This window comes from Erpetoichthys calabaricus, chromosome 11, assembly GCF_900747795.2.
Source record: "Erpetoichthys calabaricus chromosome 11, fErpCal1.3, whole genome shotgun sequence".
Taxonomy (NCBI): domain Eukaryota; kingdom Metazoa; phylum Chordata; class Cladistia; order Polypteriformes; family Polypteridae; genus Erpetoichthys; species Erpetoichthys calabaricus.
The window spans coordinates 166,070,014-166,097,241 of record NC_041404.2 but is presented as its reverse complement, the minus strand read 5'-3'; the positions used below and the strand labels follow the sequence as shown (position 1 = coordinate 166,097,241).

General features: G+C 38.9%; 1 protein-coding gene across 1 annotated transcript in view; it reads right to left on the bottom strand.

The window, feature by feature from the left end:
* Positions 1 to 27,228, bottom strand: part of card11 (caspase recruitment domain family, member 11) — a 210,480-nt gene that overhangs the window by 61,904 nt on the left and 121,348 nt on the right. Inside the window, exons 2-5 of the mRNA XM_028814476.2 lie at positions 18,902 to 19,128; positions 8,429 to 8,566; positions 6,558 to 6,883; positions 3,594 to 3,773 (exon numbers count right to left, since the gene is read on the bottom strand). Of these exons, the coding sequence (XP_028670309.1) occupies positions 3,594 to 3,773; positions 6,558 to 6,883; positions 8,429 to 8,566; positions 18,902 to 19,118 (861 nt within the window). The 5' untranslated portion in view covers positions 19,119 to 19,128. The remainder of the gene's footprint in view (positions 1 to 3,593; positions 3,774 to 6,557; positions 6,884 to 8,428; positions 8,567 to 18,901; positions 19,129 to 27,228) is intronic.

The following is a 27,228-nucleotide window of genomic DNA, read 5'->3' as shown; positions in this document are numbered from 1 at the left end:
TGCTTAGTAAGTAGAGAGAGGTTCTCCATGTCTCCATGTGTATTCTACATGTGCTTATCAAACCATTATGTTATTTATTTTTAAAAAATTTGCTCATTTTTGTGCTTCTTGGTATATTGGGCTATCAGTTAAACCAGTAAGTGTGATGGACCAGATCATCTTCTATTACTGGTAAATGTGTTTAGAGTACTAATATATTTTGCAGATTTGTTTTTCTTTCTGATAATTCAGTATGCCTTTTGTTTTTGTGCACATCAGATATCCATAATAGTTGCTCAAGGTCCAACTACTTAGAAATAGACAGGCACTTGTTTCATGCAACTCTGAACTGGATAGGCCAGGGTTAGGCAATGTCGGTCCTGGTGAGCCGCAGTGGCTACAGGTTTTATTTCCAACCCAATTGCTTAATTAGAAACCAATCATTGCCAATCTCAGACCTTATTTAATTTTATGGCTTGTTAGTCTGTGCAATGTAAGGCTTTTATATCGTAGATTTTTTTCCTTTCCAAGGATATCATCCAAATGATTTGAAGCCTAAAACAGATCATTTTCAGTCTGTCACATTTTTCTATTAAGTGTTTTATTAAATCAAACAGTGCATGATGAACACACACAGATGTAATTGGAAAAAAGCTAGCTGGAGAACTGCTGGCTGCTTTGTCTTTTACATCTTATTGCTAATAAGGAGCAATTAAAACACTGAATGCAGCAGTTTAAGATTGAAATAAGCAACTAAGGTTGGAGAACCTTAACAAGCGAGACCACTAAAATGAAGCATCAAAATGTCACTTAAGCAATATGTGCTTCATCAGCAATAATTGAGTTCTCGTTAAGGAACTGGGTTGGAACAAAAACCTGCACATACTGTGGCACTCCAGGACCGACGTTGCCTACCCCTGGGATAGGCTAATAGATGGCTGTTCCAGTCCTGTGCCAATTGTCATCGTGTTGTGCTTTGTTCTCCGAATAGTGAGCTCACTATATGGATTATGCAATATACAGTACATAACTGGTGAGATAGATAGATAGATAGATAGATAGATAGATAGATAGATAGATAGATAGATAGATAGATAGATAGATAGATAGATAGATAGATAGATAGATAGAAAGTGTGGAGGACGGTCAGGGTCCATGCCTGGCCAGGACGTCCCTTCTACTTATATTCCGGGGGAGCAGCCATGGACTCCTCAATACCTCCCCCGGGACGCTTGGTGGCAGCCTCCCTGGTTGATGATGCCTCAGTTTCCCACAGGGTTTCATGGGAGATGGAGTTCTTCCCAAACCTGTGGGGACCTGGGATGGCCGCCAGGGGGCGAGGTGGAGATAGTTAAGCCCAGCTGGTCTAATCATTGGACCCACACAGGAGTGCAATTGGGAACAGGTGAGCAAGCAACAGGAGCACTCCCGGGAGGGCCATAAAAGAAGCCAGCAACCACCACTCAGGGCCAGAATCGGGCGGAAGAGGACGAGGTGCCTGAGAGGAGGAGGAGGAGGAGGAGGAGGAGGAGGAGGAGTGGTGGTGCCAACGGAAGGATTTCTGTCATTATAAAGAGGTACTTTGGGACTGTGTTATACTTGTGGGGTTCACGGGGAAGACGTGCCCCACAGGTGAAGAAAAAGATTTATTTGTGTTGTGTTAAGTGCTTGTGGGACTGTGCTGGGCCTGTGGGACACGAGGAAGACGTGCCCCACGGCTGAAGAGAAAATAAAAAGATTTGTGTACAATTTATATGTGCCTCAGTGTGAATCTGTGCCGGGTTGGACGCTTATATAGCTCCTTATTTACAATAGATAAAACTTTATTTGTCCCCAGGGGGAAATTTAGCTTTTTTACAGAAACTTTTTAAATAAATAAATATACACATACACACTATGGTCTGAATAGACACCAGAATGACTGAAAAGAAAGAAAATTTAAAAAGAAAGAAAACATCTGACTTGGCAGTCCCAGTCCTATTGAGACACTATGCAGACGTATTGCTGTTGGTACAAAGGACCCCCCGCAGCGTTTCCTGACCCACTTCTCCTGAATAATTCATTGACTCAAAGTCCTCAGTGTCAGTGTGTAAGAGAGAGGATATGCAGCATTGTTCACAATGGTACTCAGTTTTGTTTTAATTCAGTCCTTTGTTAGTTCCTCCTGGGGGTCCAGAATGCATCCCATAAATGAGCCTGCCCTTTTAATTAGCTTGTTAATTCGGTGGGCCTCTCTTGAAGTGATGTCACCAGACCAGCAAACCACAGAGTAGATAATCACACTGGTCATCACAAAGTTGTAGAAGATGTGAAGGATGTCACTTCCCTCATTGAAGGAACATGGCCTCTTAAGGAAAAACAGCCTACTGTGCCCTTTCTTATATAGTTCCTCTGTGTTGTGAGACCAGTCTAACCTGTAATTAATGTGGACTTCCAAGTACTTGTAGCAGTGCACCACCTCTACATCCACTCCTTGAATAGTGACTGGGCATGGAGGCTCTTCAGTACAGCGAAAGTCAATAAGTAGTCCCTTGGTTTTACTGTCGTTAAGGTGTAGACAATTCTTTTTGCACCAAATAACAAAATTCTCCACCTGACCCTTATACTCCACATACTCCCCTTATTGATACACCCCATAAGAACAGAATCATCTGAGCATTTCTGCAAGTGACATGACCTGGAGTTATAATTATAGTCAGAGGTGTACAGAGTGAAGAGAGAAGGAGACAGGCCTGTTCCTTGTGGTGCTCCAGTGTTGCTCACATCCTCAACCGAGACACAGTCCTTGAGTCTCACAAACTGTGGCCTGTCTGACAGACAGTCCATTATCCAAGTCACAATGGGCTCATCTGTCTGCATATCTCTAAGCTTACCCCTTAACAGAGATGGGATGATGGCATTAAAGACAATTAAAAAAACATCATCCTCAGACTGCTGACAACTTTGTCCAAGTGAGAATAACAGTTGTGGAGTAGTTAGATAGATTGCATCATCCACTCCAATCTTTGTCTGACAGGCAAACTGCAGTGGGCCCAGGTGTTCTACTACAAGAGGACTCATACTGTATAATTCAGAACATCATATGAAAGGAGGTAAGAAAATATTAAGTAATCAAAGTAAAAATTAAAAGATGAACGAACAAAAACTCCACTGCCCCAATGAGGATAACTGTATAGGTGTTTGCCTCATCTGTTGGGTGAGGTGGCCAAAAATGCACTACCAACATTACTCACATTCAATTATCCTGCCAAACATCTTCCTTGCCAGTGATGTCCCTGTAACCCATTTTCTGGTTCTAGAAGTAGTGGGGTTTGGGTTGAAGATGGGCTGGGTGTTGATTGTACCAAACATAATTATTTTAAGGATTTTGGAAATCAGTATAAAGTATTCTGACCATCAAGCTACAGGGCTGTATGGTGGCCCCAGCTACATTGATTTAAATATTTCCCAGGAGGCTGCGAAGGGTCAGAAACTCAAACAGTCCTTAATAAACTCCTAGCTGTGCAACTTGGAGAAAGAGACTTCCAAAACAGAATACCGAGCTGTCTTGATAGAGCATTTTGAAATTCAGTGTAAAAGGTATCAAAAGAAATCTTTGCAAAAGGAAGAGTTACCTGTATAATGGACTGAAGCTCTTGGATTTTCATCTTTAGCACTTCATTTTCTCGTTCCAACTCCAGAACCTGCTCTTTCCTGGGCCTGTTCTCAATATCATTCTTGAGTTTTAGGGACTGTTTCCTTTCCATTTTACATTCTTCCTCCACCTTATTTAGTTTGTGGTTCAACTGGTCAATCTAAAAAAAAAAATTAGGCAGATGTTTTTTTTATTAACCAGACCCAGCATTTGGGTATTTTAGTGTGGTTTTTTGGATGGTGCCATTCCAGTGAATATCCATTAGCGATGAAAGATATGGTATACCTTTAACAAAACCCAAAACCACACATTTTCAAGATGACATTCAGAATGCTAATTTCTGCACCATGAAGTATGACTTAAGGGCACCAGACCTTTGATTAATTCTATTATAGATTCACAAACCTATCTTCAAAAAACTTGTTGTTATTCAGGCAATAAAAATTCAGAATGACATTCTGCAGAGGTAAATAAATACAATGCTGAAGACATATGACTCAGTCACATCTCAAATGAGTCTGTCTGACTCCTTCTACAATGATATGAGGACAGCAAAAAATAAGTGGTGCAGCCACAGAAGTTATCTACCACAAAAAACTTTTAAAATACATCCTTCTGTGTCGTGTTAAGTACCTTTCAACGGTGTGCTATATTAAAAAAGAATGAACTGAAATAGGGAAAAGCCGTGTTTGGGTCACACATTTAAGTGAATCTTTTTGTGGCCCGGCTACCTTTGTAACCGTTCTTTGTAACTTGCCAAAAACCTTAAATGGCTAACTTTCTGATTTTCTGTATGACCCTTTCTTCTACAGTTCATGTAATATTAACAGTATCTATCTACTTGAAATATCATGGAGTTTTAGTTTAGTTTATTTTAGTTTTACTCTTAGTAAGAACTTGACAATTTTAGCATCATTTAGATTAAAAAAATGAAATATTCCTTATTTAACAGACTAGCTAAATTATATATAGGGTCAAGTACTGATGGCTAAGCTGTTGAAAAGTATTACAAAAGGCTCTTGTTCAATCCTCAAAAATGATTCAATTTATGATCTTAACAACTCTGTGGTGGAGAAGACACCCATTAAGGATAGATTCCTACCTTATGCAGACTTGAGGATCTCGACCCTATAATTTAATGGAATTTAAAAAAGAGTGATGATGGCTAAGACAGTGAAGTGTAAAGCACAAAGCCAGAGGTTTAGTCACCACTGCTAATGTACTGTGTGACCCTGACAGCCTCGTCAAAAGGCCAGAGCTCACTCCACAGAAGTAAAGAAAAACTGCACTATGAAGTTGTGACTCATAACTGATTTGGATGAAGCAAGAGCTAAATAAACAAATTCATGTAAAATGTATAAGTAATTATTGCTGGTGCATACTTTAATATAGTGGAACAAATCTTATTAAAAATGCAGAAAAAAACTCTGGGAAATGGAAAATAATGATGCACAAATAATTGCCAAGATAATGGAAACACATTTGAGCTCATTATTGTTTAAGACTGTTATAATGTACTATAAAATTAATACAGAGAATATTTATAATCAATTCTGTATTGATTTGTGGACAACATTTTTCATTTATTCCTGAGTAATCTAAATAAACATCACCAACTAAACAAAAGTACGCTGTTTAAAAATCATTGACTAAAATCAATGCTTGAAAGAATATGATGCAAAGACGTCCAGCATGAGGAGAGAAGAAATACAAGCGTGTACCAGAGATCTTCAGACCTCTGTCTTTAAAGGTGTATGGGTAAGCGCCACTCCTGGTGCCCCTCTTAGAGGTGAGCGTACCATTCTACAAACCTACACTGTGCTCTAATAATGCCAAGGAGCATTTCATGTGCAAAGGCACTATACACTAAAATGATAAAACTGCATGTGAATAACAAATTGGCTTAACCAAATAAATGCATATTTTCAAAGCAGTTGGCAACAAATGGTGATATGTAGCCAACAATCATTATGAATGTAAAGGTGAAATGATCTTAAAATTCCACTTGGAAATTACTGTAGTAGTAGGGTGATGTATCACGTTAGCAACTGCAGTCTGTTTAATCTCTTTATATATAAAATCCAACGTCTGTCTGTCTGTCCGCTTTTCACGAGAGAACTACTTAACGGATTTAGATTGGGTTTTTTTCTATACTTTGTTTGAACATTCCGGTTGATTTTGTGACTTCTTTCATTGCACTATGTATCATAGTTTGCCTACGGTACCGATTTATTTGTGTGAATCCGAGAGAGACACATTGGGCAGATGGGAGGGTGGCGGGGCCCTCCTCACTCATGCACCAGCCTCAGGGTGTTCCTTACCTCCACTTAGCTAGCGAAGGAGAGAACTACTTAACGGATTTAGGTCAGGTTTTTTTTTTATAATTTTAACTCCAGTTGATTCTGTGATTTCTCTCATCATGCTAAGAATCACAGTTCGCTTGCAGGAGCGATATATTTGTGCTAATCTGAGACAGAGGCTGTGGGCCGAGGAGAGGGAAGCATGACGTTAAGAGTGGGGAGCCAGGTAGGGCCCTCCTCACTGTCCTGTTTCACTACTACGTCTGGCGGAACTGTGGGGGACGGCTAGTTAGCTAATAAAAGGTGTCATTTTGTTTCACTTGGAAATGACAAAAGTTAGTATAGTCATAGGCAAAGAATAAATGGGTGGTGTGGCCAAAGATATGATAATTGACATGTCTAAAATAACATAACATACCTAGACTCTGACCCAAACCTCTGTAAAAAGAGTTACTGTATATAAAAAGAAACTCCTTTATTGATTGTCCCACCAGAAAGTATGCTACATATTCCACTGTGAGTGTTTGCTTGAAGGATTTTGGATAGTCCATGTACCACATTGTTTAGCCTGCATTACTATAATGAAGTGTTGTGAAACTGAAGATGCACCAAAGTTAAGCCACAAAAGACTGCCTGACACTCACCTGTAACTGTAGATCACGGCTCCGCATGACAGCCATGTTCTTCTCCTCACTCAGCTGAGCAAAACGCATCGCAAGATTGTAATTGTCATCTTTGACCTTTGAAAGCTCATCACAGTAGTTGGTTCTTTCTTCCTTCATCTTGTTGAAGCGCTCTTGAATAGCGACAAGTTCCTGCTTGAGGGTTCGCATCTTCTTGTGGTCATCGTCCAAGGTCCGTTGCTTTGCCAGTAGTTCAACACGCATTGCTTCCTTGGCCTTTGCTTGCTGCTGCAATTTGATCACTTCATTCATCAAGAATTGTGTCAGACCCTCATGACCTTCCTCCACTGTAATGGGAATGCAAAACCTGTTAATCAGTCTTTCTAAAACACATACAATCTAATTTTGGGCCTTGGGGTGCCAGGGCCTATCTTGGTAGAACTGGATGCAAGTCGAGGGAACAGCAATGGACCTGGTTCCAGTCCACTGCAGAGCCCACTCAACCTCATACCCATGCTTGCACCAATACAAGGATAAATATAAAGCATTAATTATAAAAACTAGAACTTCTTGAAGAAATGAGAGAAGAACTGAACTATCTGAGGAAAAAAGCCTGTACACACAGGGCGTGCAAGTAAACTCTGCATGGTCAATGATTAGATACAGGATTCTAACCCAGGATCCTTGATGCAGTAGCGCTAGTAACTGTGCCACTGTGCCAAGGCAGATCAATATTCATGAAATGCAGTAATAATACATTTAACACCGTTAGTGTCGAAACCAAAAAGTCTAACTGAATTCACTACTGCAAGTTCTACTCAATTTTTTCTTCATAGAGTAAGACATGTAGGCATTAAGTAAATTCATGGACAACTGCTGGTTTCTTGTTTTCCATGTCTGACACCTTGTAAAAATCATGAGAAAAATAAACATGTTTGTTGCATACTGATTCTGCTTTCAGGTAGTTACTTGAGGCACACTTGAAATGGAAATACAGAAAACAGAAGCACAAATCATAAGGCATATCAAGTATAGACCTGTTGTGCAAACTCATTATAGATGATTAGAAACAATAGCATTGTTAATTTAGAAAAGTGGTTCATGGGTGTAGCTTTGCGTTCAGGAGGCAACATCACTTCTAGGAGGGAGGAATCTCTGTCAAAATGTGTTTTAGGTTTGAGTTCAGAGAACATCTCTTTACGGTAAAAATAATTCTAATAAAATATACAGTAGTAATAAACCTCTCAATGAGATATAGGGACAGCACTGCTATCAGCTTACTAAACAAGCTCGATGGGATGAAAGGTTTCCTCTAGTTTGTCAGGCTTCTTAAGTTCTTAAGACTAAAAGGTTTGAGACATTTTGAAACTTTTGTGATAAAAAATTAGGTTTGTTTGGAAAAGAACAAGAAAGAAATGTGCTGTCACAATGCACAGTATATCTCTTCATTGTGATGTTTGGGTTCAATGGTCACGTGCGCAATGCAAGCAAAAATGCAATAAATATTAGTTTTCACTCAGTGTACAATGTTCATGTTTATTCAGGACAATCAAAGTTGTCACCATATCTCATTGTTCAGATATTATATGTGGACTAGTGTAAGGAAGAGGTGGTTAGGAAGAAAAAGACAAAAGTTATCATTTTCAAGTTTATTTCCAAAATGGGTTTTTGTGTCTGGGTAAGGCAGTAATGTGTTCTTTAATAAGGGTTGCTTCATTAGGGGGTCATCGTTGGCTACTAACTGAATAGCTGTGCTATACAGTATATCTGCCAGCAAGTGTATAAAAAGGAGGCCAGTCCCTGTCTTTTATTAATCCAACATAAACTATGCAAAGTACAGAGACATGTTTAGTGATTTCAGAAATGTACTTTGTAATGCCCATCAGACTTACCCACAATCGTTGAGAATCTTCGCGTAGGCTCTTTTCCTGTTACAAGTCTGTAGAGATCAGGATAGTAAAACTCCAGGCTTTCAAGGAAAACCACATAGCCTCTTTGACCTTTAGAATGTAAAATGTCCAGTAGACGGCCTTCAAGAAAAGAAACCACATAATCAAGATATGACACCAATATGCTATATAGTTGAGAAGCACACTTGGGAAAACTTACTCATGTCCACGCTTGATCAGATTCAGTACTTGTATGTGACATTTAATTACAGCATGTATAAATTCAGCTTTAAGATAACACTTCCATATATTAAGGTCATATTTCATTTAGATGAATTTCTAAAAGTTTTTTGTCAAAAAAGAAAATTATATATTTCATTAACCTCCTTAGCGTTTTTTCTCAAAAAACAATGTAAAAAGCATTGCATTTTTTGGCATGAAAAATTACATTTTTATTAAATTTCATCTTTCTCCTTTAAAATGTACAAAACACTAAAAATACAAAGTCAGAATTGTAAAAAGTATAATAATTATACAAATAATAATAATAATAATGAAGATGAAGCTAAAACCGTATATACTGTCAAAATATGTCTTTTGTGTGGTATATCTTTGAACGTGAAAACTGCTTAGGTGTGTGGTCATTTAACCGACCCAATTTAACATAGTGGTTCATCTCAACAACTCTATCAATCACGTCATCATCAAGAATTAACTTGAGGTAAGTACGTGGATCTTGTCTGTCAACATTCACTTTTATTCCTGGCTTCCCCACAAAATCAAAACGAGGCGGTGCTGGTTTATCTGAAGCAGGGTCACCAGAAACCCCAACGCGAGCGTCACTTTCGGATTCATTAGAATCACTTTCAGTTTCAGTATTTGCTTCAACTTCACTGCCTGAAGACAGACTCACTTCATCATCACTGCTGATTACAATTTCCTCAAACATCACAGCTTGTATCACTGTCAAGAGCGTGTAACACCTGGGCTGCTGAAAAACGTTTCTTCCGAGACACCATTATGAGGCTAGAAGAAGACATATCTACACCATTGCCCAGGTAACGCTCGGGCCTGAAGTTTATGTAAGACACGACTACACCATTGCCCAGTAACGCTCTTTTTAATAACATTTTATAGCCCAAGTAATTCTCTGGTCTAACGCTTAAGCGAGTGACACTCGGGAGTAATGCTTTTAGCACTGTTTTCACAGCCCGAGTGATACCTCGGGTCTAATGTTAAGGAGGTTAATTGAGCTTGGTGCTATTGCTTTGATTTAAATTTATCACTTTGTGATTAAGATGTATCCTGGGTGGGGTTACGGGAGTAGGAGATTATCTGGACAGTATTAGGCACAAGAAAGACACCACACACACAAACACCCACATTCACCAATTTTAGAATTGCCAATTAACTTAACCAATATGTCTTTGGGGATGTAGGAGAAAAACTCACAGAGACAGATGCAGAATGTGAAAGTTGTATAAAAGTAGTGTATGCCATATAAATTTGTAGTCAAAAGGTCAATTCAGTTGTAAACTTTTCAGACTCGAGCTATTTACCTTATTTGAGACAAAAATATTAAAAAAAAGTTGAAAAAATATGTTTTTGTGGTGAATCAGAAATGAAGTGAGTGCACACACGGTCTCAGTACAAGGTTAAAGCAATTCAAAATATGGTCAGCAACAACAACATTTATTTCTATAGCACGTTTTCATACAAATGATGTAGCTCAAAGTGCTTTACAAGATGAAGAAAGAAAAAAGAAAAATATAAAAATAAGATCAGGCAATACTAAGTAACAAAGAATAAAGTAAGCTCCGATGGCCAGAAGGACAGAAAAAAAAAAAAAAAAAAAACTCCAGAGGGCTGGAGAAAAAAACAAAATCTGCAGGGGTTCCAAGAGACCCCACTGGGCATTCTAACTAACATCAATGATCTCAATCAATCCTCAGGCTCAGGCGTCACGTGGAAGAATCCATCAATATAGGGACTGCACAGCGCAGATTGCCACCACAGAACAACGGAAAAAAAATAGCAGAGAAAGTACGGGTTAGTACAGATTTCAGAGCCATGAAAAAAAATGATAATTAAATGCATATACAGAATATCAGGGTTACACTAAAATGAAGCTATGAGAAAGCCATGTTAAAGTAATGGGTGATTTACGGCCAACCGAGTTGAGGCCATTCGTACTTATGGTCAATGATTTTTCTGTTTTATTTTTTTTTTTACTGATGAGCAGGTGTGAATAACAGATAAGCTGGTACTTTCCTGTTATGACCTTCAACCCCACTGCACTACACAAGCTTTCCTGTGAAATATTGATTGATCGCCATGAATCACCAAAAATGGAATAAGTTTTCCCCATGGTGCAATGAATACTGACATATGAATGATGGGGTTGTGCCATGTGGAGTTTTGGGAGCACAACAGCATGGTACCTCCAAACTGCTGCGCGGGAGGGGGAGTGAGTTGCATGATAACAGCTGTGCACCAGTTCAAAAGTGCTGCGTAGCACCCTGAAAAAAGGCCCCCGAGACTTAAATATTGGTTTTTGCTAATCCATACCAAGAGTTAAGGCATGCATACTGTTGACCCACACCAGACCCACAGAACTTCATTTGCAATAAAAGATGGTGCATGACTGTACTAGGCAGGATAAGAACTTTTAATGTACAAGAAACTCCACAACAGAAGGGAAACTGCACTTCCGCAAAATCAGTCTGAAAAATGCTAAGATCGAACAATGGTTTCAAAATTTTACTTAAACATTTTGTAGGAGCCATTATTTTACAACCATTTAGAGACTGTCATTTTCATCTTCAGTCTATTACTACAATTTTGATAAATGTAAACCTCTGTGGCTTACAGTGAGACACACAAGTCTGTTGTTGTGTGGCGCCAGGAGCTTGGGTTCAAGTCCTGGGCCAATCGCTGTCTGTACAGAGTTTGTACTTGCTCCATTTGTGTTTACTCCATTTTCTTTTCACAACAGGCATGTTGCGTTAACTGAAGACTACATACTGCTCCTGGATGAATGTTTGTCAAAACGTCATTAAGTGTCTGGGACGGAGCAGCATCAGATACCAGGCAAGAACAATTGTTGAATGCCAGTTGTACTCCATAGTGATAATAAATGCATATTAACCCTAACCTGCAATTCTTTTTTCATGTAGGAGGAAACAGAATTAGTTGGAGTAAGGCCATGTAAATACATTCCACACAGCTGGTGGATGGGTTGAGACTTGGACCTTGGTTTATGGAGTTCTGAGACCACTGCGTTCACAATGCACAACCATTTAGCACTCACTGTATATTTATTTAGAAATGGATCTCTAAAACAGGAAGGCTAGATTTCAACCCAGTTTAAACTTTTTATTATTCAGGATAATTTTACTGCAGTAACATCTCTGTACTGTTCTGTCCATTTTTTACAATATAGATGCACGTTAAGGCTCTGATTTCTTTCCTTAGTTAACCATATTTTATTTTTATTCTTTAAACACAAAAAGATAATGAGGATCATGACAGCAAGTCTGAGTTACACTGAGAAAGCCTGCAGTTCATACCAGGTTCTTTTACAGTGGGAGTGAACAGGTGACTTTAAACAAAGAAATGAATGTACACGCCAAGCACTCACTTAGCACTTCCCTGGTAATGTCTGCTTATTAACTCTGTATCACTTCCCTACCACACTACACACAACACAAAGATTAACACGTGACATCTCCCAGAGGTGGAAGAATAAACAAACACCAATAGAAGTGTTTATGAATGAGTGCACAGCCGGAAATGCCAAGTCTGAATCTTCATATGTATGTTAACTAGTTTAATGAACTAGTTAAACTAGGCACAGTGTTTTCATTGTTGGTGAGGCCAGCAGAGGGCGCTTATCCTATGATCTGAAAGTGGATCCCAATGTCCCAGTGCAATGATGGGGACACTGTGCTGTAAAAGTGGCACCATCCTTCAGATGAGATGCAATACCGATACCCTGACTCTCTGTGGTCATAAAAGATCCCTGGGCTTCCTTCGCAAAGACTATGGTGTATCCTGACATCCAGACCAAATTGACCTCCACAGCCTAGTCATTCTGGCTCCCTAATCATCCCTTATCTCTGTTATCAAGTTACCACCTAGTACCTAATGTGTGGCGAGCATACTGGCACAATAATGGCTGCCATCGCATCAACTAGGTGCATGCTGAACATTAGTGGTGCTTGAAGTAGCTCTGAACTCGCTGAAGTGCTTTGAGTAGTGAGAAAAGTGCGATAGATAGATAGATAGATAGATAGATAGATAGATAGATAGATAGATAGATAGATAGATAGATAGATAGATAGATAGATAGATAGATAGATACTTTTATTAATCCCAAGGGGAAATTCACAAATTAAATGCAAAGAATTATTATTACTATTATTGTTGTTGATATTATTATTATTATTGCTGTATTTATCGTTTCTCCCTAAAAAAAAAACTAACCTTGGTCACATTAAAAGGGGTTACCTGGACCACATTTATTGTTATTGATCTCAATAACAATGCTATTGGTGCTTTCAGAATCTGATATGAACCCTTCCTGGTTGATATTTTGCTGTGCAGGTGTTTTTGTGGAGTTTTTCTTAGGGAACCCTATATATATCCTTAGCCTCAGAGTGGGGGCTCTGAGGCTAAGGATCTCTGCTGGTATCCAGAAGGTTGCCAGTTCAAATCCCCGTCACTGCCAAAAGAGATCTTACTCTGCTGGGCCCTTGAGCAACACCCTTAACCTGTAATTGCTCCAGGTGTGCTGTACAATGGCTGACGCTGCGCTCTGACCCCAAGGGGTATGAGAAAACTAACAAATTCCTAATAGAAGAAATTGTATAAGGTGAAATAAAGAACAAAATATTAACAATTAACAGTTGATAAACTGTTAATAACTTATTGAAGAATGTTATGGAAACCTGTGACACCACTTCTTAAAAAATACTGACGTTCAATCAATGTAAAATATCTTCAACAAGACAAACATTGGTAACTTCAGGTCCAAAGGTTTAGTACCGTCATGTCTCTGTGTCTTGCTGTCATGTTCAGTTTTGTCTTTAAAGACTGTCAGACAGAACTGTTTTGGATCAAAATAATCAACCCTGACCTATGATTCATGTCATATTTTATTGCTTCCTTCTCGTTGTAATGCCGTAAATGCTGCCTGTTGTCTTTATGCTTTAAAGCAGCATTGTGGGGTGTAGGTTAGTGCTGCTGCCTTCAGTTTTAGGAGACTGAGATGAAATCTCAGCCCATATGGTATTTGCATGTTGTCCGTCGGTGAATACTTTTCTCTGGGTATTTCTTTTTTTTTCGAACTCATTTCAAAGATGTCTACTTTTAGTTCATTGATGAATGCTGATTTCTCTTTTGTGCTTGAGTGTGCACTGTACTGGGCTTATGCTCCAACCAGGATTGGCCTGTTTGCCATAAATTGGATTTCGTTAAGTCACTGATATTCCAATTTTTTGTTAGGCTATGGAACTTACCACAGTATCAACAGACACAAGACAGGAACTAAGCTTGGATGGAATGACATTCCACATCAAAACACCCACATTTATTTGCCCAACTGTACACCTTTTTAATGTTAAAGAAAATGAGGAAAACTGGTGAAAATCCACAGCAACCTGGGAAGAGCAAGTCATGTCTTTGTAGACAATGATGGGGGTACAATATGAACCTGGCACTTTGGAATTAAGTGCTAACAAGTATGTCACCAGGCTGCTGAACACTTCAGAACAAATCAGTAATACTAGTAAAAAACAATCTAAAATTCAGTAACTTTCAGCTGCATTTTGGGAGACTTGTCAGATGCCTCCTGAAATAATCAGTAGCCAAAAAGACCTTCACTTGGACCAAGAAGTACATTTCGAAGGCATATTTGATGCAGGCTAAATTTACATCAATTTTAAGCTTTGTTTGTGCCCATATGTGTGCTTTACCAGCCAACTGAACATCAGTCCTGACAGCAGAAAAATAAGGCCAGCTTTGACAGAAATAGAGAGGCATGCTTTTGCCATCTTTGCTATGTTTATTGTCTTTAATGTTTACATTGTTTGATTCCGCTTTAAAACACAGTACTGTCTTTGTAGTCAATTATTAAGCACACATTTTGATTTTCATAATCAAAAGCATTGAGGCCTGCTTTGCTTGTGCTGTGTTAGTACAGAAGAAAGCGGGTTAAACACTGCAGGAATGGCCACATTAGAACAATCTAGTGAAAAACAGGCCATTCAGACCAGCAAAGCTCACCAGTCTTATTGACAAATTCATCCAAAATAACATCAAGTCGAATTCTGAAAGTTCCTAAAGTCCAGTTGTCTACCACACACCTCTTGGTACCTTATTCCATGTATCTATGGTAATTGATAGTGTTGAATGCTACTGGGAACTGCCATTTGTCCCCAAGTGGTGTATTTATTTCATGAAGTGAACTTATCAAATTGTATCAAACCTGACTAGTTAAATATGATGTTGACTGCTTTAATTATGGTGACAAACAAAATCAGCTGTTCATGTTGCATAACATTTATCCTTGAAAACATTTTAATTGACATTCCATCGATCTGCTGGGTATCAGAATCTACTCAGCTGCATTAGTTATAAGGCAAGAAAAAGCCCTGGATGGAATGGCAACTTACAACAAGGCACACGCGCTCATTCTGGCTCAATGTATAATTCAACATTTCTGTGATTTTGGAGAGAACCTGCCAAACCGACACCACACCGACTTGTACATATCGAGCTCAGTGTCATCAGTCAGCCTAACATGCATATTACAGGGATGGAGGAGGAAGCCGGTGTAAGTGAAATAAAGCCGCACAGTTCGTCGGGGAGTAGACTAAACTCTACACAGACAGCCACCTGAGATTGTGCCACAGTGAGGCCTTTGCTTGGCAATGTATTTTTATAATTGTTGTTGTTGTTATTATTGTAGTATTTTGGTAATGACACATAATACTGCTTAGTTGACATTGGAGTCTGCAGTTTAGTGAGTTTTTTCAGATTAATATCATTAATACCATTAGTTAGTGTATGGACAGAGAAATACACCATATGTAGAATACATGTTCAAAACTCACAATACTGAACTATGAATTAAACAATATATAACACAGGAACTTGGACTGCATGCAAGTCAGAATTACAACTGTGTGACCTAGTACTGATTTAACAAGCCAGCACTCCGGGCCGACTGAACTTTAACCTTTTGGGACAATGATACTCTTAAACAAATGATAAAACTCAAAACTGTTAGGCATTTATTTAACTTCTTAATTCCCAAAACATAGCTATATGCTCAAGCAAGCCATAATTCCACCTGTTGAAATCTTGATTTGATATTTTGTATCTTTTAACCAATATTAGCGTAGACTGCTAGATATTTGCCTAAACTTTGAATGTTTTTATTGATCTGCATCTTTATCCTTTAATTAATTTCTTTGAAATGTGCAAAACTAACTTTATTTATTAGCCGGAGTATTTAGGATCAGAATGGACAAATGGCCTGAGAAAGACAAAAACTTATTGATAATTCTTGTACTCATATTGTAATAATTGTAATTGTAATTGTTGTGATTTGATGTGAAGTGAGACTTATAAGTGTGGGATGCATGCGGATCAGAGACAGCAAGAGCAGAGCAGGGAGTGCAGAGAAGGGAACAACAAAAGAAAGACGAACCCAAAGAAACTGTAACACCTCTGTGGACCGAACAGCAATTTGAAGTAGCTCCGCACTTAGACCTTAAAAGACTCCTCTTCCACAACTGTTTTTTTCTACACAAGTATTTTTTAGTAAGACTCTTTTTCAAATCCATTTCCTAATCTTTTAAGTCTTGTTTCAAATATATATGTCTTTATTCATTTTGCTTTATAATAATATTAATTATTATATAGCTTCCTTGGGTCAAGCTATATTGTTGAGGGCACCTGGCGTGGGTGACTGCCATATTGAGAAGACACGTCTTTAAAACAAAGCAGCGTGGTGCGCGGGCACCTGCTTTGGTGATTGGCACAGGTGTGGCTCACGTCTGATGACAATCGTTTGGTTTGCTTGTTGCAGAGCTTGTAAGTCTTTTTGCTTGAGGCAGCTATCCAGGTGCAGGTATGTCTGCACACGTGGGGCGCTATAAAGAAATATACCTAATACTCAACTAAACAACATAGTTAACAGAAACAGAAGTGAACCAAAATAACAAACATAGGAATTTCCATGATAATATATTCAAGATGTAGTGATAGGACCACCTGGTGTGAGTAATTGTCATATTCCCACAGGGGTTAGCAACTGAGGGGGGAACACCTCCAATAAAAAGCAGTGTGGTGAATGGGCACCCCCTTTGGTGACTGTCACAGGTGTAGCTTAACCGTTTGGTCCGCTTGTGCTGAGCTAGTAAGTCCCTTTGCTTAAAGCAGCTGTACACATGCAGACACGACTGTACACATGTGGCACTATAATGCAGACATTAAGGCAGATTTCCAAAACAATACATCCAGGAAATGAACACAAACAGCAACAGCTCAGCTCAACATCGATACTGACATTTTTAGGCTATCTGTCTCATTGCAGGTTCAGGGGAATAAGTTCAATAAAAAGTATTTTCATTATCCAGTTGTACACTTTTTATCAAGGTAAACTGTAACTTTTTCCCCATCTCAGGGACCCGCTCTTCTAAATTGAGCATCTTCTATTGAGCTTTCTTCAATTAAAAAAAGAATTAATTTACATATTATTAACAGCACATTTTCTTTTTAACACATACATAAAATAGGCCAATTTTTTAATTTCCTTAAATAGCTCCAAGGTACACTTCAGACTCTGCTCAATTTTTTTTAACAATTTATTCTTCTACAGCATTCATTATAATTTTCTCATTTTTATTAATGAAAATTCATCATCTCCTTCATTTGTAGAAATTGTGTAGAAGAATATTCATTTTTGTTATCTGCTTTTAGCTTTAGAAAACGTTTCTTTTAATATTCTGAACGTGTTCCCGCTGGCACAGAGCTTCATCTTGCCACAGGGTTTTTTTAATGATCATTTTTTTTTTTCTGGTCATTACATTTTAGTAGTTAACTCATATCATAAGCGACTCCAGGCATTTTTTAATAGAGAAGCAGGAGATTTAAAAAAAAATACAAAGCCTAACTAATGATCTGTACATTTTAGTCTTTGAGAGGAAACACAGCTTCAGATCTTCTAATGGCGTGAATTTAATTGCTGTGATTACATCTTGCAGGCTACAGAAATGTTGTCGTACAGTCAGGCTTTTAAAATGAACTGACATGCCTTCCAGTGATGGAGAGGCTGAATCAGGGCACCTTTTAGCCCTTTCATCACCATCAAGTCACTTGGAGCCGCATTGCATTGGTTGCAAGTAGATCAGCTGAGCTCAATATGCCTTCTAACTATCATGAATGAATCTTAGACCCTGATTTAAATTATGATATTTCCACTCATAGAATGTGACAATTTATAGTGAAACAAAGAAGAAGAAGAGAATACAAATATTTACTAAAGTGGCAAAGGAACACACCAATTTTGCAACTAAAATTACACTATCAGGAAATTCACCGCACAAGCCCTCAGCCTAAGCCTTACAAATGTACTAGACGGTCTTGGCATAGGCTTCTAGTTTGTTGGCGGTAGACAATCATCTGATGGGCTGATGGCTTTGTGTACAGTGTGATGTAGTGGTGGATGTTGGGTGGTCAGTGGCAGGTGATCATCTATTTCTGTAATAGCCCAGTATGCCCTGAATGCACAGACTACCAAGTCAATATGGACATTTATCATTCAGATGCAGCGGACAAAGTAGCATAGGAAAGCTATGGGAGGAAATCTGATGAAACCCAATGGAAAATTGGTTACCAGAGTGAAGATTAAACCGGCCCATGTGGTCTTCAAATAAGACCTATGCTTATTTATTTATGTAAGTTCTGCATGCTTGTGCAGTATCCTAGCAATTCTTTTTGTCCTTCCAGCATCATATTCAGTTGAACTAAAAGGAGTCTTTGCTCTCATTTAGCAGATTTCACTGGATGGAGACACATACAGTCTATGCAGCTTTCTGCAAACTGAAGAAGTCTTGAGTTATTAATCCAGACCATAATGAAACTTGTCAGCAAGAATGTCAGCATGTCTACTGTCTGCTAAAGTCAGTAATGACAAATCTGTGGGTTATGTCCGAATAGAGGAGTGGAAAGGTTTGCTCTATGAATGAGATGGCACTATCAATAGTCATATGAAATTTCACTACTTTAGGTGGCCTATTGGTCCTGACATTCACAGACAAAACAGCAGGAGCGGAGCCTGACGCAGATCTACAGTATACAGAGTCTGAAAATGCCTCTACTTTGTGAAAAACCATGGAGTGCTTGAGATCAAAGGTTTGAAAAAAGGACAGCACTAATAGGCATATTGCATTTCTTAGTCTTCCTTACCTGATCTGTTAATCTTGGATACAAGCATGGGGGAGTTAAGCACCTCATCCTCATCTTGCTCATCAATGACCTTGCACTGCCGTAGATATGGGGTCAGCTTGTTAGGGTTAATGTAACGTGTCAAAACATGTCGGTTGCTCTCAACATTTTCCCACAGTGCCTCACTGTCATCATCCATTATCTCAGAAGGTTGACATTCCATCTCCTGCTTTGCCATTTCTGGCACCCTGTTAAATGAAATAAATAAAAAGAAATACATTGTTATAAACAGATCATGGAAACATTGAAAACTGGTTTAACTTTTGTAGAACTCTAATTAGTTTGTTAATTAGTTGCTTTATTGCTGTATATTACAGAAGCAACAGAATTCTATTTCCACACTTAGCCTCTGTAAAGCAAGTAAACAAATAAAGCACCTCATAAATAAAGGAGGAACTGAAATACTGTAATACCATTATTAGTTTATTTTTATAAACTAAATATGTAATATAACCCTAAGACTTGGAATTTCTCACTCATTTGATCACTTTCCTTCTAAGTTTGTTGCAAATTGTTACAGGAATAAAAAACTGAGCATGGCAGACCAGACTTTCTTTTCCCTATCAAGAGTTTTCAGCTCTTTCTGGCGATTTCCCAGGCACTCAAACAATCTGATAGTTAGAAATCAAACAGTGTGCTCTACACCTGCCAAAGGGCTGTTTCCAGTATACAATCCATAGGAGGTTCACCATGGCATCCTATGAATCATTTCATCCACCTCCTCCTGATCCAGAGGATGAGTGGTGCCATTTTAGGGTCCTCCCAGATTTCTATACCCTCAACATCAAACATGAAAGCAATGTTTATGCCCCAGGACCCTGATACAAGCTTTCGAAAGTAGGCAGAGCAGTTTAATTACCTCATGTGATTTGTAATAACTGAAAACAGAAATGCAGAAACTCTGGGAATGATCAATCGGGAGAGATTAGCTAGTAGTAGTCACTGTATATTGTGAGGTTTCCGAACTCTGTTGGGACCCTCCCCAATGGGATGACACACCGAATTGCGATTGCAGCGTCTATGGAAGGCTGCCTGTCTGTCGCAGAGGCAACTGCAGGTTTGCAGCTCTGCAGCATAACACCACGGAAACAACTCCGAGCCGATCGTGGTTGTGCTATGAGCGCCTGTCGTCGATGGGTGATGCAAGGAACATTATAAATGCAGGGAAGAGGATTACTTGGCCACTGACCTGGTACTGACCCTGCCTGTTTGCTGTGTCTGTGTATAGGAGTGCGGTAGATCCCGCTACAATAAATAACCCTGCTGTTCCTGTTTCAAGTTGAATAAAGTTGGTTTTGCTAAAGTACTGAGACACAGCCTCCTTGTGTTTTGGGTTGCAAGACAGGGACTTGCATGTCACAATATATAAAGTAGTAACTGAGGAAACTAATTTATAGGGTATCCTAGAAATGGTGTAGGACTGTCAAGCAACCAGCCTTAGTTTCTCAATTGACTTCTTCTAGTCACTAATAATAACTGGGAGAAACTGCACTGTAAACCATGTGGAGGTCTGTCATACAGCTGGAGTTCAAACCTGAAACTTTTTTAATGTAACCCCACCCCAACTTTAGTTACATGACTCCCAGAAGGACCACTCAGGGGTCACATTTAAAGGAATGCAGATAGAAGTCTTGTGAGTTTTAGTGGAAGCGGAAGTAAGGTAAAGGATAACTGGGGAGATTCAGTGTTGTTAGAGTGTAAAGAGGTGAGATGTCTACTTGGGGACAAAGTAATGAGAATCCCACTCAAAAGGGAGTGACAGAAATGCAGCATGTTGTACCTTATGTAAATAAAGTCAGGCAGCTGGGTTTTTAAGTTTTTTCTTTTGTTTCATTGATTATACATACTCTCTGTAGCCATTCCTTTTAAATTTGCATTCTGGGAGCCTTTTGTTTAAGTGTGTTGTTGCTTTACACATGGGTGTCCCATCGTAATGTCCCAGCACTTTCCTTGGACAGTGAAGGGTCTTCATCCATATCATCCAAGGTTATCAGTGGGCGACAGTTTACCTAATCTTACGTTACACATCCATCAGAATGTCCATTAAATGTGCAAATAAAGACATATTTTTCTTTATTTCAGCGAAAATACCACACATTGTACATTTTCAGATTTATACTGAAGAAATAAATAAGGATGAATTTAACAGCTGTGATGGACAGCCAGGATGGATATGTGTCTTGGCCAGTATGGGCTCTGGACCTTTGCCTGGCCGGGAGGCCAGCGTAATGAATGGTCAGAGGCAGGTCATTCCCTGTCTCAGCCCAGAAGTTGGCATACCATGCCAACATGGATGGACTGGGATCTGGGTGGGGTTTGACAGATGACCCTTGCCCAACTGGGAAACAGAAGGGTGGATGGACATGAGGAAATAGCTCTCCGATACTGTATACTCCCTGGAGTGCTGGGTAGCAGCATTCCTGCACTGTTCTACTCATACACACATTCGCAAGGCATACTGAGAATTGTAGTCACATTGGGCTGCACTGCTGTGGTCTGTGGGTGCCACCAAGGGGTACTGCAGGAAGTGGCTGTCTCTGCTTTGTGGGGAATCCCAGAAGTGCTTCTTCCATGCAGAGTCCTGACATTGGAAGTACTCACAAGTTCTGCATAAAAGAAGCCACCTAAAATTCATTCGGAGAGTCAGAGATGAGTGAAAGAGGACAAATCTTGCCAGGAGGACAGTGGAGCGGGATAAAAGCATTAGAACTGTGATTGTGCTATTTGAAAGAAGAAACCTATACAAGGTATTTTTGTTAATTACAAAAGGTCAGTTTTTGAACTCAGGACTGTAGTTGTGTAGTTGTGCAATTGTGTCTGAGGTTTAGGTTTGTCTGTGATGTCTCCTAGTGGCCACATAGCATTATTTTCCATTACTGTTTTAAATATTAACCCTAGGAGTTTTGCTTATAGATTCCTTCAAACTTTTATAACTAAAGCCTTTTCAAACACAACTTCTTTATATCATTAATGAAATAATAACCCTCCATCAACCTGTACCTTTTATAATAATAATAATAATAATAATAATTCTTTACATTTATATAGTGGTTTTTGCTCTACTCACAGCACTTTACATAGAGAGTGTGAAGCTACTTTAACCACCTCCAATGTGTAGCAATCATCTGGATGACGTGACAGCAGCCATTTTTGCACCAGTATGCTCACCATACATTAGATATTAACTTGTTAAGGGATGAGATAACTAGCCAGTTAGAGACAGGGGGTGATTAGAGGGTAACATGACTAGTCCATGCAGGGCAGTTTAGCCTGGACATTGGTATACACCCTGCTGTTTACGAAGGATGCCCAGGGATCTTTAATAACCAAAAGGCATAAGTACCTTGGTTCTACGTCTCATCTGAAGGACAGCACCATTTTTACCACATAGTGTCCCTGTCACAATGCACTGGGGACACTGGGATCCACATTCAGACCACAAAGTAAGCAGCCTGTGCTGGCCTCACCAACACCTCTTCCAGCATCAAACCAAACTTTTCTTAGATGGTCTCCGGGCCCAAACACGCTTAGCTTCAGGTGGATGACCTGTTCTGCTCATTCCCAAGGCAATAAACTAAACCATGCAAGGAAGTGATTGAGAGAATGGCTGGTTTTTATCATCTATGATAGTCTTAATTTGCTTGTTGCAATTAAAACTTCTATCGAAAATAATATTTAGTGCCCATAATGTCTTCATACTTGTCAAGTTAGAATGCAAACTTATACGAACTTCCCGCCCACCTCTGAAACCTTGATTTGTTAAGATGATTTCCATTTCTAGCTCTTTAGCAAGTAAAGCAGAATCACTCTTTAACTTGACAAGTGGAGTAAATGGACGTATGAAGATGGGTTTGCCAAAGCTGAAAATTTCTGAACTGCTCACACATTCAGTGTGTCTTGAAGGGTTCAGCCTCAATGCACAATGAAGATAGTGCAGGTCTCATTTCAGTAACATCCCCAATTCTAAAATAAAACAAAAAAACTCAGAACTATAGGACAAAAGAAATGCAATGAAGTGCCATCAGCAAACTCCAGACACAATTTTTATATGCATTTCATTTTTTTTGTTTTGGTGATTTAATATTGCATATTGATGCAGAATGATTCACTCTGTTTTAGTTTTTTTCATAACTTACCAATGATATTTTTTCCTTTAATATCATTGTGTTTTGCCATGATAAGCTTAAGGAAATTTAAGATGGAAACCATGATTAAAACACAAATGGTCACCCAGTAGGAATGAGTTAAAACACAGAACTCCAAGATAAATAGAAATCAGTGAGGCACAGAAAAAGGGTTCATTCTTGTAAGTACACACTGCTACAGTATGCTGACTAGATGTACAGCAACATGAGGGGTTTGTATCGCAATTCAAGGAAACTCTTCTACAGTATCCACTGTCCACTAATGATAAATCATATACAGATGGCACACTCCAGCTAAACAGTATGCTGCTTCATGCTGGTGAAAGGACTTTCTTGAAAATAATTTCTACTGTATCATTAATGTAATGTTGCTTATTCACTGTTTTTTTAAATCATAAAAATTTAAGAAACTTTAATATTCATCTGCAGTATAGCATACCTGGTAGCATCAGAAAGTCAAGGTATTTTACAGTCAATAATTAACTCAACATGCATGTCTTTTTGAACTAGAAGGGAAACTGTGCTAGTGCTTTTAAAAATAAAAATAACTAGGGAAATTTTTAGGTATTTTAAAGCTCATTGAAGTGGTGCTCAAAGCTCTGTCTTACTTTTAAACAAAGACTTGGCTAAATTCAGCATGGTTGATGATAACAGCTTGTGGGCTGAGATGCCAGACTGATTGATGCACGTGGTTACTCTACTCCATGCTCCAGCATTGCCCTAATTTTGAATTGTGTGCTTTGTTATATTATTATATTGCTGAATTTGGACTGAAATCAAAGCTGCTGTGTGTTTAAATCTATTCTTTGCAAGTTCTGAATTCCATAAATGCACACCTTTCAGTCACTTATTGCAGCGACCATTCTTTGATGCCTCCGTGATAATTCTGATCATACTGGTGAAGGCACTGTTACAATACTAAACGTTTTTTTATTCTTTCTACCTCTAAACCTTGTTAGTATAAAGGGGTATACGGTATTTATCTTACTGTTGATTACTATGTATTCAAAATGAATCATGAGCACATAAAAGAAATAAGTATTATATTTTATTAAGCATGAGCATTGTAAGAATTAAACTGAAAAGGCTTAGGCTTGTTACATTTTATGTATCTGAATAAGCTAGAAACCACCAATATATTATAGACTGAAGGTCAAGTGTGCACTGAAGGATGGAGAGAGCGAGTTCCACTACTTCAGATAAGAGATATGAACTTGAGGTTGTAAATACTGGTGGCGACAATTGGACCAGTACTAGGCGGGATTAGGTCCTGTCAAGCATATGTGATGTATGGGAAGGATGCTACGCCCAGTGAACTAGGAAATATTGGGGGAACCAGTTGGAAGCAGGATAACGGGGAATGGAATGATAGGGTGTCAGATGACAGAGACAATTATGTTAGGAGATAACATTCTTGGACGCTCATTTCACTTGATTTGAGTCCATGTATGCATTGTGCAATAAAAGCCTGATTCTGCTGCCTTCCTGAGACTCCATGTGCCTTCTTGAGAAAATTCGGGCTGCTGTGATCCTCTGGCACAACGTTAGCTATACTGTAGTGATAATTTTTGTAGTTGTACAACTGCCCTTATTGTTGCTGGTGACTTTCATGTCTGAAACTACTCATTCAATTACAGCTAAAATGTGCACCAGCAGCATGGGGGCCAAGGCAGAAAAAATATCTTCCACCTTATAAAATCTTTTACTCGTTTTCTCACAAATCACATGAAATGAGCTTGCTTATTTGGTCAAAAACTTCTGAAATTTGTTTAAATTACTCTCATTTTTGCAATGCCAAACCCAGAATTGCACACTGTCAACCCCATTACTGATTACGATATGCCAATGTGCACTTTTTAGTACGGCAACCTCACAGCTCCAGATTTCTGGGTTTATGTCCTCACTCCAGTCATGGTGCTCTGACTGAACGTTCCCTTTGTGATTGTGTGGATATGAATGGGACATTCTGGCTTCTGTCTGTGTCTCAACGGTTTCCGAATAAGATTGGTGTCTGTCTTTAAATCAGCTGTGCAACTGTGAATGACCCCATCCAGGGCAAGCTTCTGCATTACACCAGTGGTTTTTGTGATAGGCTCCTTTAAACTGTATTAGATTCACCAGGTTCAGAAAAAATAAAATAAAAATGAAGTATGTAACTGCATTCGTTTGAAAAAACTTTGTTTGAACTGCTGGCTGCAATCAGCTTTGGCTGATTTCCTTAGTAATTTAACATTTGCCAAGTCTTGCTAAGATAGGCAAGACTCTTCTTCTTCAGTTGCTCCAGATAGCTTGAACTTTAGATTTATGATCATCACTTTTTTTTCACTATACATGGAGCCCCTAGCACATGCTACACACTGGAATTTGCCACTGGAATGACTACAAAAGTAAATACTTTCACTAGTTCACTTAATCTAATTTAATCCAAAAGTTCTACTTTCTGCAAATAAAAGTTCAAATTAATGTATGAATGTTTCCAAATGTAAGGAGGCAGCAGAATGCCTATGATGAATGGCTTGTTGCAAGTTCCTATCTGTCTCAGTGCAGAGGTATTAGGTGTTTCTACTTCACCCAAGTGTCTATCGGTGACCCCTTGTATGTGTTTCCTATTACTTATTCACAGAAATTTAGTTTACTGATGTGCCATAATTGCTCAATTCTGATTCACGTCTGGGTGGCACAGTGATTAGTGATGATGCCACATGGTTTTAGGGATCTGGGTTCAATTACCAGCTCAATTATTGCCTGTGTGAACTTTGCACAATGTCTCATTGTCTGCCAGGGTTCCTCTTGTTTCCTTCTTCATCTTCGTTGACTGTTCACTATGAATTAGTCTGACGTAGATGAACGTGTCATACAACAAACTGGTGTAGTGCTGAACCTTGGATTAAACAAGTTTGAAAAAGAATAGATGGCAAATCTAAATTGACCCAGTATAGACAAGCATAGAGCATGTACATGTGGGTATGGTAATTGAGAAAGCAGTCTCAGAAATTTAATGAATAAGTGAAAGACTGGTGCAGTGGTCAATGTTCAAATGCAGTAACGGGGACACTGTGCAGTAAAAATGGTGTTGTCCTTCAGACAAGACATAAAATTAAGGTCCTGACTCTCTGTGGTCATACAATATCTCTGAGCATCCTTCGACAAAGAATAAGGTGCATCCCGATGTCCTGGCTAAATTTGCCCACCATGGCCTGGTCTTGTCGACCCCCTTATCATCCCCTGTCTCTAATTGGCTAACTACCTCTCACTTCTTCACCACCTTACAGCTAATGTGTGGTAAATGTACTGGCGCAAAATGGCTGTGGTCACATCATCCAGCTGGATGCTGCACATTGGTGGTGGTTGAAGTGGCACACCACTCACAATGTAAACGGCTTTGAGAAGCGGGAAAAGCGCTATACAAATGTAGAAAAGAATTATTATTATTATTATTATTACACAGCAGAAAAAACTTCAATTCAATTTTCCAGTCTGATCAGTGACTGTTGTCGTGTTAACATATTCTCTATACGAATGTGAGGACTCCTTCTGGGCACTCTTATTATTTCCTCCCACATCCCAAGGATATAATCGATGGTTAAATTAGTAACTATCCTCAGTGTGAGGAATTGTGGGAGTGTCCTCTGAAGGAGTTACTTGTCATCCCAGGCTGTACTGTGCTCTGTGGTCAACGATGCTGATACAGAATTTGTCTCTTTATAACTGTGAAATGGAAATTGATGGATGATTTATGTTTAAATCATCTGAACAGATGTTATTGCCTCCGTGTTGTCTAACACATTAGAGTTAAAGGGTGCCATAACTAAATTTTCTTTTGCTATGTACTGAACTAATCCTCTGGTACTGAAACAATTTGCACTTTGAAAGCTACTGCTTTTGTGATCTGAGCCATGGCACTGATCTTGTTCTGCATCTTGGTCACCCGGATTGATAGCTCTTGAGATTGATTTTGAAATTTGATCTTGTCACTGGAAGTGTGTGAAGTTTACACATTCTCCTCATGTTGGTGTGGGAACTCATATTAAAGACACTGTACCTGTAACAGTTTACTGGTAACTGTAAATGGCTCTAATATTTCTGAATGTACTTTACAATAACAGCGTTGGGTGCTTCCTTTGTGTCACATGCTGCCTAGAC